The sequence below is a fragment of the Zonotrichia albicollis genome, chromosome Z, assembly GCF_047830755.1.
Source record: "Zonotrichia albicollis isolate bZonAlb1 chromosome Z, bZonAlb1.hap1, whole genome shotgun sequence".
In the NCBI taxonomy this organism is placed as follows: Eukaryota; Metazoa; Chordata; class Aves; order Passeriformes; family Passerellidae; genus Zonotrichia; species Zonotrichia albicollis.
In genome coordinates this window covers 44,524,674-44,540,085 of record NC_133860.1, presented here as the reverse complement: position 1 = coordinate 44,540,085, position 15,412 = coordinate 44,524,674, and the positions used below count along the sequence as shown (strand labels likewise).

At 44.7% G+C, this 15,412-nt stretch overlaps 1 protein-coding gene across 6 annotated transcripts in view; it reads right to left on the bottom strand.

Annotated features, from left to right (window-relative positions):
* KANK1 (KN motif and ankyrin repeat domains 1) overlaps positions 1 to 15,412 on the bottom strand; it is a 130,239-nt gene that overhangs the window by 21,273 nt on the left and 93,554 nt on the right. For 4 of the 6 annotated variants that reach the window (XM_014267998.3, XM_074533686.1, XM_014267999.3 and 1 more), the window contains one exon: positions 3,497 to 6,148. In XM_014267998.3, coding sequence (XP_014123473.2) covers positions 3,497 to 6,148 — 2,652 coding nt within the window. Of the gene's footprint in view, positions 1 to 3,496; positions 6,149 to 7,100; positions 7,350 to 15,412 lie in introns of those variants that run through there. The other 2 variants (XM_074533684.1, XM_014267997.3) reach the window with 2 other exon arrangements.

The following is a 15,412-nucleotide window of genomic DNA, read 5'->3' as shown; positions in this document are numbered from 1 at the left end:
GTTGTTCTTAAATACCATTCTTGAAAACTCCCTGCTAGTGAAAGACAGCCACCCAGACTTGTAAAAGACTTGTGAAAAGTCCATGTAATTAGAACCTGTACAAGTGACAACAGGCTCCTGGCTGGTATCTTGCAAAACACATCATATGAGCACTCAAATATAACATCCTGAAAATTCTTTAAAAATCTAGTGCAACAAACAGAGGAGATTAATCCACTTGCCTCCCTTTAGGCTTCCTATATGCTGTCTAGTCTAAGAATATGGATCAATTAGCATCTAGGTTTGTGACCCATATCCATACGGATAATCTGGACACACAGGCTGCCAAGGCCAGCTAACATGACTTTGCAGAGTGGGAATGTGCTCATCTGGCCAGTGGGCTTGAATTCCCTAAGGTCACTAGGGCTGCTGAAAGACAGTACATATGTAAATGTTAATAGGAGTTGCCAAATTACAGAAGGGAAGGTGATTATTTTGCAACAAGCAAAATACCAATTGCTAATAGACTTGGCTCAGAGATCATCTCAGTGGTCTAAGGTTTCTAGAGATGAAAACTGCCAGCCTTGTGTCCTGCTCAGCAGGCTCCAGCTTCCCTGCCTGTGTCTCCATCACCTGCCATTAACTGTGTCTGGGAAGGTGAGGTGGCAGAGGCCCCTGCAGCACACCCTGTCTCCCCAGCAATAACAGGGAGATAAATCTGTAAAGCTGGGAACTTGGCTGATGTGCTACCTCAGAAGCAGCACAGAGCACTGATCCATTAGTATGGCAAACTGGTACCCAAATCATGTGGCGAAACCAACAAGGACAAAAGCAGAAGATGAGAGGTGCTCTTTCTTCTCGAGACCAAAGTCCCACAGCTTTAATGTGGAACAATTCCAGGAGAGGAAAGAGAGTCCAGAAGGGGAAAAGAGGGAGAGGCAATGGTGTCTGGGAGAAGAGAGCACATCTTGAGTCTTGCTTTTGTCCTCGTTGGTTTCACCAGGGTCCAGAGCTAGCCTAACTGATTCCCACGAAGTGATAAACCACAGCTGGCATATGCCTCAAAGCTAGCTCAGGTATTTTTGCCCCAAAAGAAACTGGCCTCTAAGAGACACTTCCTAGGATGCTCTTTGAATAAAACATTAAATATGACACTACTGATGCTAATTGGAAACTGACACTTCAGCCTGTTTTTCTAAAAAAAAAAAAGGTGCATGCAGTCACGCTTCTCTAAATAGCTTCAACTCAGTTGCTTATTTGAACTGAAGCTGAATAGAAACTCAGTGCTCTGAAGGCTTTTTTGTGTTTATAAAGCTTTACAGAAATCAGTCTGAGATGCCAGGCCCAGAGAAAAGGGAACTGGCTGAGTTCATACACACACCTGAAAAGCTACATCCAAGAGATCTAAATGAGAGGAAGAAGACTTATTAAGAGCTCACAAGCTGTCATGAAATACTGATGCATGGAAAAAGAAAGGCTCTATTAGTTCCAATGATTACAAAATTATTCAATTTAGTGCTTCATTCAGCAAATAATCTCTCTACATGTAACACATGCCCTGTAATACCATAGGAAGGAGAGCAGGACCAGGACCAACATATAAATGTATTAAAGGCAGTATTTTCAGAATTAATAGAAAGAGACAGGGTAACATTTCAGGCTTAAGACCTCCTTTCCACTCCAATTCTCCATGGATCTAAACTGTTATAGACTGTAGCTTGATTTATGTATGCTGTCCAGGCATCCCTCACCAGGGACTAAAAATAAAGAAATTTTACACTCATCATCCACAGCTAAAGATAATGGCATTACAAGTTAAAATAAAATTATTCCAAAATAATTTTATCAGGAATGTGAAATCTGAATCCACATATTAACATTTTTAGTAAATATGATCTGTTGTTCCACCTGTGTCTAAATGCTTTCAAAACTCTTGACTACACATTTGATACTGTGCAGTAAAAGCTGGGAAAGGAATTAAGGATTTACAGCTAGTGCTAACTCTCGTTTGCTGTTTTACAGACATTTTTGAAGTCTGCTAGATACTATTATTATTATTACTATTACTATTATTATTATTATATCACTACTTCTAAGTAGACTGGAATATAAAGTGCATACCAGAAAGATAAAAATACTGCTTATACAGTATCATATTGCATGTATGCAGACAGAGTATCATCTGTTTTCCTTACCACTACATAAATGTTGCTTATTCCTTCACTATCAGAACCTAAACCTTTGAGGTTCTTAAACTCAGCTTATTACGTGGATGGCTCTATTTAGCACATCCACAGATGTGCTAAAAAAACAGATTTACCAAGCTGTGTTTTAACAAAAATAGGTAAGTTTTAAGACAGTATGCAAGCTGCAAGACCTTTATGTAACTATTTGGATTAGCCAATAACATTATGCTGACATTAAATAGTACATACTCAAAGGTATTTTCACTATTCAGCATCTACAGGACATGCATTTGAGCCAGTCTTTGCCACCTTCTTAACCTCTTGTTTCAGTCACTGTATGGCAGGAGCAAGAAGGAGGTATCTAACAGTCACCACCAGGCATTACATATTGGTTTCCAGGATGCCACCATTTACAAACTTATTAATAATGTGGTTGGATTCACTGATACTAAAAAATGGCTAAGTTTTAAACTAGATGATCAGACACATTAAAAATAAATTAAAAGTACTCAACTCTACCCCAGGGAATAAAAAAAAACCCTCAAAATAATTGTCTATATTTTTAAAATTAAAAGATAAAAAGCAAGGAGAGTTTGAATTAAAATTCTTGCCTTTCCTGAGGGTCACCAAAACCTCCAGCAGTAGTTATGCCTTTCAAACACGAGGCTGTAACTACGGATTACAACAAACAGTTACTGGAACAGAGAAAGTCCAAGATGTGGTTTCTGTGAAGTGCTCTGGAGTTGCCTATTATAAAGCAATCAGCCCTGCTGGAATAGGGATAGCACCCCACAGCTCTCTGTCTGAGCAGCACAAGGAACAAAGGCAATGTGCCTTTGGAAGAAATACTACAAAATCTAGGCAAATGTCTGTGGAAACAAGTCAGTTTGATACCAACACTTTAAGTGACTTTTGGCTCTGAAAAATCTGACACTGTTGTTTTTAAAAATATGCATGCCAAGTTTAAAATTCTAAACCCGTGGGCATTAACCTCAAAACTCCTGAAGTTATAATATGAAGTCAGCACGTTGGTGGTTAAACCTTTCAAAATTTTTGACACCTCTCTTGCATAGTCAGAGACATGGCACCATCATCAACAGGACCTTCAGAGCTTGCTGGACTGGGAGAGATAAAACTGCTTTTTCAGCTGCCAGCGATGGGTTGGACGGAATACCCAATGGGCATCCGATAACAGTGCTATGCTCTGTACTTCTTTGGGGAGGGCTACACAGTGGCTTCCAGACTAACTGAGAGCCTAGCAGGCAACTGATGTGCAGCCCTGGGAAAGAACTGAAAAATGCACCAGATGCGTGCCTTGATGCTGGGCTTACCTGATGGGGTGCTTCTCTCCATGCACTGCTTCTGAAGGTCCAGGCTACGCAGCTCCTCTGTACTGGCGTATTTCATGACAGAGTTGATGGAGGTGAGGGTGCTGATGAGTTGTGAATTGAGAGATCCAATCTGGGAGTGGGGCTCCCCAAAGGCTTCTGCCAATTCGCTGTAATTTTCAGCAAGCAGCATCTGCTGTTCCTGCAGCAGCTTCTGCACGCGTTCAATGTAGTGATCCAAGCCTGTCCTGAGCTCAGATGGAGGCAGAGGGCTCTCCGACTGACCGCTGACGGGGTCGCACACAGACTCTCCCCCCACGCCTATGCTCCTGGTGCCAGCTGGGACAACTGGCAACAGCGGGGGTCCACAGGCAATGCTCCTCATTTTCAGACCAACCAGATAGTTCTCATAAACACTTATCTGCCCAGTGCCACAGTCTTTGGTTTTTACTGAAGAAGGCTTTTCAAAGCTGGGGTGGCTGGAGAGCACGGTGCCCACTCCAACCGAACGCATCTTAGCAGATGCATGTATGTCCTTCACCCGGCCATCCCCTACTGCCACACTCCGCAGCTCCACGCCGTCCGTTCCGGTCTGCTTATCACAGCTGCTCAGAGTGGTGTTAGTCCCACAGTCTGCCAGGCCGGCCGCCTCTGTGCTGGTGCACTGGCTCACCATCTCCAAAGCAGTGCTGGTTTGCTGGCTAGCTGTGGAAGGCACAGCCATCACTGTTGCCTCTGCCCTGGGTACAGCCTCTGTGGCTGTTTCACGGGACACGTGCTCCTTGGGCACACAAACCACCACGTTCACCGAGCAGTCCCCGCAGCCCACAGATCTCACTGCTCCAACCGCCTGTGCAATCTGGCAAGGGCTCGGCACCTCTGACGGCTCCTCCGTGTTGACACCTGTCTCACAGATGCTTGTCTCTGTGCCCACGGACTTATCATGGAGCTCCATGGACCTCCCTGTACCCTGATCTTGCACGTCTGCCCTCTCCCTCACCAGCCATCGGCTCATCAGGAGCTCGGGGCCCGCAGCCGTGCTCCGCATGGCAGGTCTGCAGGAGGTGCCGATGCTGCTCGTCTGCAGATGGTTTCCCACTGACGAATCAGCAACGTCCACGTGGTCTCCCACCATTTGGTCTCTCGTTTGTACGACAGCCTCCACCATCCTACTGACAACATGGGGCTGAGCCATCATGGCTTTATCCACTTTCTTTCTAGACCCAGCTGCCTGCAACTCCTGTTTTAATTTGGTCATTTCCCTGTCATGGGTGGTTTCCTTTAACTGCACCTCTAGTCTATATATCTTCTCCTTAAGGGCTTCGATGGTCTGCTGCTGAAGCTCTATCTCCTTCTCAGCCTCTGTAGACAATCCAAGCATGGCCTCTGTCACCCCAACTCCACACTCCTTCACTTCTTTCTCTGTTCCCACAGCTATTTCTTTGTGTTGCCTTGCCGATCTGTTGTATATAACGACATCGTTCATGTTCTCATCAGCACCCACAGCAACAGATCGGGCTTCTTTTGTCAGACTTACTCTGTTCACCTGAAGGTTTGCCGGACTTTCGTAGCTGCTATCTTGGATTTTTTTCTCCAAGGCTTGCATTTCAGCAGTCAGCTGCCTGAACTCCTCTATCCTCTGAGAGCTCTGCTCCACACTCTCCATCTCTTCCTCACAATCTATATACAGTTCTCCACCTCTTCTCACCTGAGACATGTGTTCCCACTGTTCTGCATTTCCTGCACTATAGGATCGCTTTCTGAAACCGTATGTGTCATTCTGAGTGGCTTTCCTGTGGTTTTTCAGTTCAGCCATCATGTGCCTCTTCTCCTCCTGCAACACTGAAATTTTGACCTGCAACACAGGAATAGTCTTGACTTGCTCCTCGAGCTCCTTGAGACGCTTGAGGGCAACTGCCATTTGCTCCCTGATGTGCTGCAGATGCACCGGGCTCACGTTGGTGACCGGTGTGGATATTCCCGAGCTCATGGGGCTGTGCCGAATGGAACTGCCCAGTGAGGAGCTGAAATAGGCACCATAGTCGCCGTTCCCCTGATACCCATTCTGCAGGTGCTGAGACACATGACTGTATCCACTGGATCCCACAAAAGAGGGGAGGGAGCTTGTGGAGCCCATGCCTCCGAAGCTGGAAAGTCGAGGCCTGCGGACATCTCCAGGCGTGACCTGCATCATCCTCTCCTGCTCCAGTCGCCTCCGTGTTTCCATGAGGGTTTTTGTTACAAGCAGGTTGTGCCGAGGAGGCTGGGGGGAGGGAGGAGGAAGCTGTTTATTCTCTGGGACAGTTAAGTAGGTAGGAGATACTTCAAAGGAAACTGAGGGTTTGGCAGGGATAGGCAAGGTTACTTGACACCTCGTTGCCAAAGACTGCTTGTTCTCATCACTGTTCGATGAAGACAGAGACTCTGTGGAGGTCCAGCCACTGCACTGGCCACCAGAATTCTTGGTACCCACCGAGGCTGGTACAGCTTTCCTCCTCTTTCTTATATTTAGCTTCTTAATGGTATTCCCCTTTTGTATATCATCCACGTACTTCAGAAAATCCAAGTCTAGCTGGTAGCCATAAGGTGTTTCCACAAAATAAGGGTCTTTACGTTCTTTTTCATCTTCTCCATTTATATTAACTTCCTCTTTTTCTGGAAAAGAAGAAACAGAATCAGCATTCAGTAAACGACGTACTCACACACAAGCGCAGAAGGACGGGTGCTCACTGCACGCCTGAGGCAGAAACTGCTGCTACAGCTCAGCAAACAGACCGACTTTCCGCTGACTGACCCTTAACACTAAATCCTGATTAACTTTTTAAAAGTTAATCAGTGGGTTTTCAAATGCTGAGAAGTGCATACCCACATAAATGTGAACACATGCATACACAGAGATAGTGTCTGTTAATGAAGGGGCACAGCGAGTATCTCAAATCCTTCCAGTCCTTGCTCAAATCCTTCCAGTCTTCCTATGCCCCACCAAGCTTTCCCACACGTTATGTTATCATGTAAAGACCACAGGATTACAATGTACCACACGAATCATCCGCAGACCAACTTCTCTAGAGGGTGCATTCAAGCAGGCAATGGGAACTCTGACCCTGCTCCTTATGCAACTGATGCCAGTGGACTTTACACAGCTCTGCAGCGCTGTTTCATGGCTCTGGGAAGTGCTGCTGCAACAGCAGCACCACCAATTTGCTCTCAGCTCGTATTACTTCCACCAGCACCTCTGCCTCTTTCATTTTAAACTCTGTGAAGCTCCACCATCACGAGAGAAGCCAGATCCCCTTCCAGCAGCGTCCCGACCCCCTGCTCAGCGACAAGCGTCATACAAGAGGTGCACCCACCTGCCCTCCAGCCGCAGGAATCACCTGTTCCTGAAGCAATCTAAATAAAAAGTTCAATACATCGGCTGGGTTTTCTCAGGCTGCGTATTTATATACAGCACTGCCTTACAACCTGCTCCTCCTGGCCTCATACTTGGCAGGAGGAAACATACAAATAAACGGGAGGAAAAAAAAAACCAAACCAAAAAACAACGGAAAAACAACTATTGCAAGTTATGCGCTAGAGGAATAATAAAAGCCAGCTTTCCGGTTACCTGACTTAGCCACATGTCTCTGCCCCCACACTGCAAATTTTCCAGCCACGTATGGCTGTCCCAGCTTCATGTGTCACACGCCGGAGCCCTGCCTCCCTCCGGCTCGCTGCTGCTTCAATCACCCCATAAGGAAGCGCCGTCCTCCTCCCCCGCGCCGCGCCGCGCTCCGCCCACCGCGCTGCCCCCTGCGCTCCCTCCCGCTTCCCGAAGGAGAGGCTCGGGAGCCGCGTGCTCCGAAAGGAACACAAGCCTCTGGGAAGGAGGAGGCAGGGAGCAGAGAGGAGGGGAAAAAAGAAGCTCTAGACTTAGTGCAACTACAGGAAGTGACTTAATGTTGTACTGAAAAGGTTTTCGGCGGGGGGGGGGGGGGGAGGAGCTCCTGTTTTTCCAGTCTCCTTGGCATACTTAGAAAAGCTTTGCCTGCAAACAGTGTAACTGCTCTATCATGGCATGCCTGTGGCTACCACAGGACATCCCGAGCTATGGAGGAGGACGCTGCTCAGAAGAGCCTGCCATCCACGGTTCGGGAAGAGAACAGCACGGAGGCACAGACACGGGCACGCACATGTCAGAGCCGCAGCACCGGGGCCGGCCCGGTCACCCTTAGTACCTCGGTTCTGCAGTGTAGACAGAGGGCTCGACAGACACAAACAACCCCCCCAGAGCACATGTTTCTGCTGAAAGACCAGAGTGTCAGTGTGGTGTGGTATTTACTTACAGATACACCCAAAATAGCCATCTAAATACCACTGGAAGCAAAAATATATGCATACAAAAACACTTCAGACACATAAGGACCCACAGCTCAGTGCTGTCCAGTAGGACTGCCTCAATGTCAGGCAGGGGAACAATCTTCAGGACTCCCACTGCCATGGAGAGAATGAGAGCATATTCTCTAAATTACTCCTCTTCCTCCCTGAAGTCTGCTGCCAGATTCTCATGTGGCTCCATTCCCTGCAGACAAAACTCTCCACACCCCAATACCTCCACACCCTAGGTCGGTCCTGCCTGCACCCTAGGTTTGTGCCCACTCTCTCCTTGACCCTCATTCCCTGTACTCTTCTGGATTCTTTCTGCCTTGTCGTCATACTTTGTATTTCTCAACTATTTTCTCCCTGTATTTCTTACATCCATTTGCTTGCACCACCAATTACAGACCAAAATCTGGTCCAGCCCATGTAAATTCAAGCTCCATCGGTTTTACCTGTTGTCCCATTTTCTCCAGTTCCTTTCCTTTGCTTGTCTTGGTCCTTGTCCTCCTACCCAGCAACACCTCTGATTTTCCCATCACTACACCAGTGAAGTCAAACAATTTTTCTAAACTGTCCTTAGGCATAATGAATAAGTGTTGGATGGGGGAAGGAAGAACAGACTTTTCCTCTGTGAAGGGCCAAGAATTAATGCATCTTTGGAAAAATATTCATAAATCCTCTAAAAAGACACGCAAATCTCATGTTCAGTCATGGGAGTCAAACTGGGATCTCTTACATATTTTGTTCTTCATGGAATTAAGACTGCTAAACAGAAACCTATAAAAAATACAGTAAGAGAGAAACAACCACTCTGACACTGAATCCCTCAATAAACTTCTCTACAACACATGCATGCAACTCAGTGTCTTCACAGCGGAATCTCTCTGGTCCTCAGCTTGAGCTGGCAGCACTGCCAGGACTGAGTTTGTTTGTGGTGAAAACACAAGATGTGCCTGGAGCTGAGAGCCTGCTGCTTCTCCTTAAAACAGCACAGTGAGCGTTCCACCCATGCGACCCCAGTATTGTCAGCTGACTCCTGGAGAACTTCTTGGTACGTTAAGACAGAAGGGGATCAGGCATGCAATCCACTACCACCACCAACACAACACTGATGCAGCTTGCAGGAGCTGTGCCAAGCCTTTGTGCATTTTGTTGTTTCAGAGAAAAGTCAAAATGGGCGTGCCTGCTAAACATGAAACAAAACAAAATGGATGGCTGTTTTGAAGCAATAAAAATGATTTTGTTGGTTCCAAAAGGGGAAAAAAATCTAATAAAAATGAAATTAATAAACACCTGGTAAGGGTGCAGCCTTTTCAGCCCTTAGGTCGTGGATGAACCATGGATACATTCACTTCCTAGCTGTGGTGGGTGAGTACCAAACGCTACACCAGCAGGTACCCCAGGATGAACCTCAGTGTCCCTTCATGCGCAAAGACCTCAAGTGAGCCAAAGATTCCTGTGCCCACAGACATAGAAATATTGCAGCAAACACCACACAGTACAAACACTCTTGTTGGGCTCCTTGTCTCATCCTTGGCCAGTTCATCATGGACACTGGTGAAGTTAGAACTATTCCCTAGCCTCTGTAGTATATCAGGCAAGTATTAATCACAGGTGCAGATGCACAAACACATACACTTATGTCTGTACAAATGCTGCAGACACTCTTCTTTTCGTAGAAAAGGAAGATTGGAAAAGACCTTTAAGATCATCAAGTCCAAATGCAATGAGACACAAACACATCATGTTTTGAATCCAGTACCAGTGAAGCAGAACACTCTGTGAAGCATAGAGACCTCGTTGTGGTACTGTCATTATTAATGCATTTCTCCAGAAGTACACATAGACTTCATTTCCCTCCCTGCTACAGGATAACCATGGGCAGGAGGACACAAGTAGCGTTCAAAAAATGTACTCCTCACTTTCTGTACCACTGGGACTCACTCTGTCCAAACTTTCCAGTCTTGCCAACTTCTATTAAATTATATTCTATCCAATGCACTACACAAGAACATCAGTATATTAAAATACCGAGTCAGCTCTACCTGAGTCCACACTAATCATGGCAGCTTTCAGACCAGGAGAACTGGAAAAAGAATAGAATATTTTGTTTCTGTGCCACAGGACATCTCAGGAATTCAAAAGCAAGGGGATTGTGGGCACACATTGAGTTTTGGTTCTGCATGCTAGAAAACCTTTATTGTAGAGCTGCCTTGGAGAGTCCAAGAAGAGCAAACACAAGATGTTATTTCCAACACTGAAAGTCTGAGGTGCCTTGAAAAACAGAGATATCATATGTTGAGCCCATTGTCCCCATCTGGTTATGATATTTGCTCTAATGCATTTTTATCATGGATTTGACTCTACTAAAGTAATATGTTTTATTGAAATATTGTTATGAATAATGGTCTTCTTCCAGAGTTATGGTGTAAGACAATTAATAAAGAATGTTGCAAAGGGAAAAATGCAGAAGCAGTAGTTGGCATAAATGGAGTCAATCAGTATGTTTATCTCTCAACTTCAATTTGAAAGCTTATCTAGGCCAGGAAAAGGAATTAAAAAAGAAAAGTTCTGACTTTTTGATTCCTTACTACAACAGAGAATAAATTGGTGAACTTTCCCCTTCTTCCCCCACCTCCAAAATACTACTTTCGTTCTTTTCTTTTTCTACATTTTACTATATTAAAACATCAATTTCACCTTCTGAAAAGATCCAAAACTCATGAGGCCAAGCACTTTTTTTTTAAAAAAAGCAAAATTGAATATTTGACCATTTTTCTTTCATTCTCATTTTCAAGCATTGGGATTTGAATATAAGTTAAACAAAACAACCACAATAAAACCTCTTGGAAAACAGACCTTAACCTTTCACACTCATTTTATCACTTTTCTCTTGGCTAGAAATATACAGGAGATGCCATGAAACTACTTGCTCCCCAACAGTTCAATCTAGGTCTCTCTTGTTTTCAAAAATGCTGGTGGGGAAAAGTCCAAAACCTAAACTATTGACCTAAAAGATTTTTTTTTTTTTTTAATTCCAAGAACCTAGAGAGAAAAACTTAGAGAAACAGCAAATAATTTCTGTACTTTTCCAGACACAGCAGAAGCACCAAGTGTTTGATTTTCTCTTTGCAGTTACAGCACAAAGTGGCAATGTGAAGCACACCTCAGGTGTGGAGAACACACTGGCCCAGCAGGCAGGACAAGCCAGCAAGCTGCTCGTGGTCATACCCTGGGGCTGGGTGCTGGCCTCAGCCACCCTTCCTGCAGCACAAGGCTGTGGTGCTGGGAAGGCCCAGCTCTGCTTGTACAGGCGCCCTGCACAACTGCACAACTGCCCAGAATGCTACACTGTGCTGTGGATGTGGCTGATAACACCTTCATCTCTTTTTCTGCCACGGAAAACAACCAATAAATACTGCCTTTTAAGGAAGGTAGGCTGTTTTGCTCATACTCAGCTGCAGTCATGCTCTAAGCAAATGTGATGTAACTCCTGATGCACCTGATACTGTTGGGTATGGGGGACTACAGTCCAAACCAGAACAGACCCTGCTACCAAACCCACACAGAGGGATGGAGGATTCTCCTGTTACAGAGGAGCATTTACTGCACATTTTACCAAACAAATAAATCTCTGGTGTAAAATGTATGCTGCAAATTTAATTTGAAAAAAAAATGAGAAGCAGAAAACTGGGAAAACAGTTAGTTTTTAGATTACTTTTCAAAATTTATATGCCAATACCCCAGCTGGAGAGTTGACTTTTAAATCTGACATCTAAATACTCAGTGCTTAGGGTGGGGGTTGTAATCAGAAAATGGGGGATATCAACTTCCATGATAATAACAGAGAAGGGGTGAAGCTGTATAGTATTTATTTGGGTTTTATTTCACAATGTAGATGCTCCAGCTCAGGTATTTGCAGTGGTTAAACTGCAGAAATGTGAATTAAGTCAATTCAGAGTACAGTCAGTTCTTAAGATACAGAGATGTAGTACCTTAAGTCAATGAACATAAGCAGCATCAGTTGAAAAGTGATGGTTCAGATGGCTGCTGTGTTTTGCTTGCTCTGGGAACAAACACCAGGGCACCGGGCTAAGATGGCCCATTTACAATGCAACTTTGGTAAAAGAAGGAATTTAAGGAATTTCTGTGTTCTTTTAATACCACGCTGTTCCTAGAAATAGGATGAGTACAGCATCAGGAGAATAAACAATCACAGCCACAATGCAAATAACATTAAAAGCGTCACTACATGCCCTCATAGAAAGTGCCTCTCCAGCTTTCTTGCAGGCCCCCCTGTATGTGCTCAGAATGTTGCTGGAAGCTCTCCCTGGAGGCTTCACTTCCCCAGGCAGAACAACTCACACTCTCTCAGCCTGTCTTCACAGGAGAGATGATCCAGCCCTCTGATCATCTTAATGACCCTCCTCTGAACTCACTCCAGCAGGTCCACATGCCTCTTATGCTGGGGGATCCAGACCTGGACACAGTATTCCAGGTCTCACAGGAGTGGAGAAAAGGTGGAGAATGGCCTCCCTTGACCTGTTGGTCACACTTCTGTGGATGCAGCCCAGGATGCAGTTGGCTTTCTGGGCTGCAAATACACATTGCTGGGTTATTTAAAGCTTCTTGTCAAACAGCATCCCCAAGTCCTTCTCCCTGAGGGTGCTCTCAGTCCGTTCTCCGCTCAGCCTGTATTTGTGCTCAGGATTGCTCCGATCCAGAACCTTTCACTCGGCCTTGCTGTACTTGAGGACACAGGCCCACCTCCCAACCCTTCTGGATGGCATCCCTGCTCCCTGGAATGCTGACCACACCATGTGACCTGGTATCCTTGGCAAATGTGCTGAGGGTGCTGCCACTGATCATGTCACCAATGAAGACATTAAACAGTGCCAGTCCCATTACTGACCCTGGGGGGGGGGGGTGTCACTGATCTTCATTTGGACATTGAGTTGTTGAGTCCAACTCTTTGAGTGCAGGCATCCAGTCTGTTCTTTATACATCTATCAAATCCATGAGTGTCTGGTTTGGAGAGGTGAGACAGTGTCAAATACTTTGCCTAAATCCAGGTAGATAATATTGGATCCCACCATCCACTGTCACCCCACCACGAAAGGCTCCCATATTTGTTGGGCATGGTGTGCCCTCAGTGAAGCCATGCTGGCTGTCAGGAAACACCTCCTGATTTTTCACGTACATAATTTTCAGGAGGATCTCCTCCATGATCTCACCTGGCACTGAAGTGAGGCTGACTGGCCAGCTCTTGCTTTGGTACTGTGATCAGATGGATGCACTAGTCTGGATGTTCCTCTGTCACCTCCTCCTCAGGGCTCAATTCCTCAACCACAGAACAATTTCTTAACCTTGAAGAGGTTAAGAAGAGACTCTAGCTTTTATTCTTCTCTTTGGTACATGTTTGCCAGCTACAGAGCATTTCGCGTCTCATAGAAAATGCTCAGAATGCTTACCAGCCAGCTAATCAAAGGAGGTTATATCTAGTGAATAGCCCTTTTGGTGTTAGAACAGGGTCTTTCAAGGTCACATTACCCATTTTCACACTGTTAAGTGTTTTCTTTCACATGGTACAAACAGACTTAACTACAGAATTTATATCTGAACATCATATACCCACAGCTAAAAGTTATTTCTGTGAGCTGAAAGCAAAAACCACCTTCCAAAAACACACATCTTAACCCTCTCTAGACCTTTTAATGTCTAAAACTTTTACATCTAGAATCTGTGAACTGAAAACTTGCAGCTCAAACAAAAGTTAATTTAAACTAGAAAATACATACTGTAAGAAAGTTGTGCAAATTAATTAATCCTGAATAGATAATATTTTTTAAGAGAAATGTGTTCCTGGGGAAGTAAAAAGCACAATAATCTTAAGAGTGATGGCAAAATGCCCCCCTATTGAAATTCACAAAATCTGCTTTATATTATTGACAACTGCTTTATTTGAGGCTGATAATAAATCTACTTTTTGATATACTTGGAATAATTCAATAACTGTCAATTTTGTGTTGGAACTTCTTGTGTGTGCACCACCTCAGGACCATTAACCACAAAAACTAAGAGGCTTGCCTGTTTTGCCTCTATCCCAGTGTCTGACTCAGAGGTCCCAAGGGCAGTGAGTGGCAGGAAGCAGGGCATGGGTGGGAAGGGACACAGTCATTAGCTCAGTCTGCCACATGCCCATCAGCAGCAAGGAAGAGCAGAGCAGAAACCGTGGTGGTGGCTGCTCCTGTTACCAGTGCCCTGCCACCTCTGGACAGAAACAACTGAAAACAGTGGCTGCTTCAGCTGATTGCTGTTGCAGCCCCACCTGTGGGGTGAGCTGTGGCTTTGAGCATGACCACCAGGTCCGCTGTCAGGCAAGTCAGAAACAGCCTTAGTTGCATTTTGCATGTGCTTCCCATATCATCCTCTACCAATGCCCCATTAATGTCAAGCAATGTAACTGAGAAGGAAACACCTTGTCTTACACTGAAAGCAAGTGATGAACACGAGTTAACTCCCAGTGTTGGTGAAGCACCTTGCTGTCCTCTGTGACACAGGAGAAACCACACGGCTCCCCCACCTCCCTGGCCAGCTCTTGAAAATGTGGCACACCTGCCCCACTCTTCCAACAGTACATCACCTCCTGTTGCTTCAGTATCACAGCAAAAGTGACAAAGGAAAAGTGTAGTTACAAAGTCCAGGACTTGAATCCACATAGTAGGTTAGGCTTCACAATACTGAGGTAAAAGGCTGGTAAAGCAAAAATCCCCAAATTTTTTCTTCCTTTCTTATATATCCAAATCATCTCCCCAAAGAAGTCATGGATGTAAGCAGGATGTTTGCCTGAAAATGACTTTTAACACAAAGGTGCATCAGTGTTACCTGCTGAAGCACAAGCAAAGAAGGCTGTATTCCCTTTCTATCCAAGAACAACTGAATTACAAACCCAAAATATTTAGATTTATAATGCCATTACCCTTCTGTGCTTATAAATCTCTGAAGAGGTGAGAAGTGGAGAACAGATACATAGGGCTATTGTAACAGGAATAACCATCAGAAAAGAACGTGGACTCCTGGGATATAAACCTGCTGTGGAGTATTAAAACTGATTTACAGTTTCAGTTTTGTCTTACAGCTGTGCACAGAGTGGAAAAAATGGAAGAATTGTCTTCTGCAAGAATGGTTCAACAAATATTTGTTTTTATGAGTCCTGGAAGGACATTATTTTGTCACATGCTTGCCTCCAGAAGAAATATGGTTTATGCTGCATAATCAGTATTATATTTCAAACACTGGAGATTGTTCCCTCCTCCCCTTCTTTATATTAATCTAGTACTGATTCCTTCTATGAGATGTGTATTGCTTTCCCAGCTTCAAAAGCCTGAGTGATTTGCATTTGCCAAAAAAAAAAAAATTGAAAGCTTTTCCTCTGCATTTAAACTCAGAGCAACAAACTGATTTTCTGAAAAAAAGTTTAAAAATAACTAAACCCAGTGTTTTATAATTGAAAGTCTATGAAAAATACTCAAAATTACCAGCTTTGAGGGCAACAGCTAC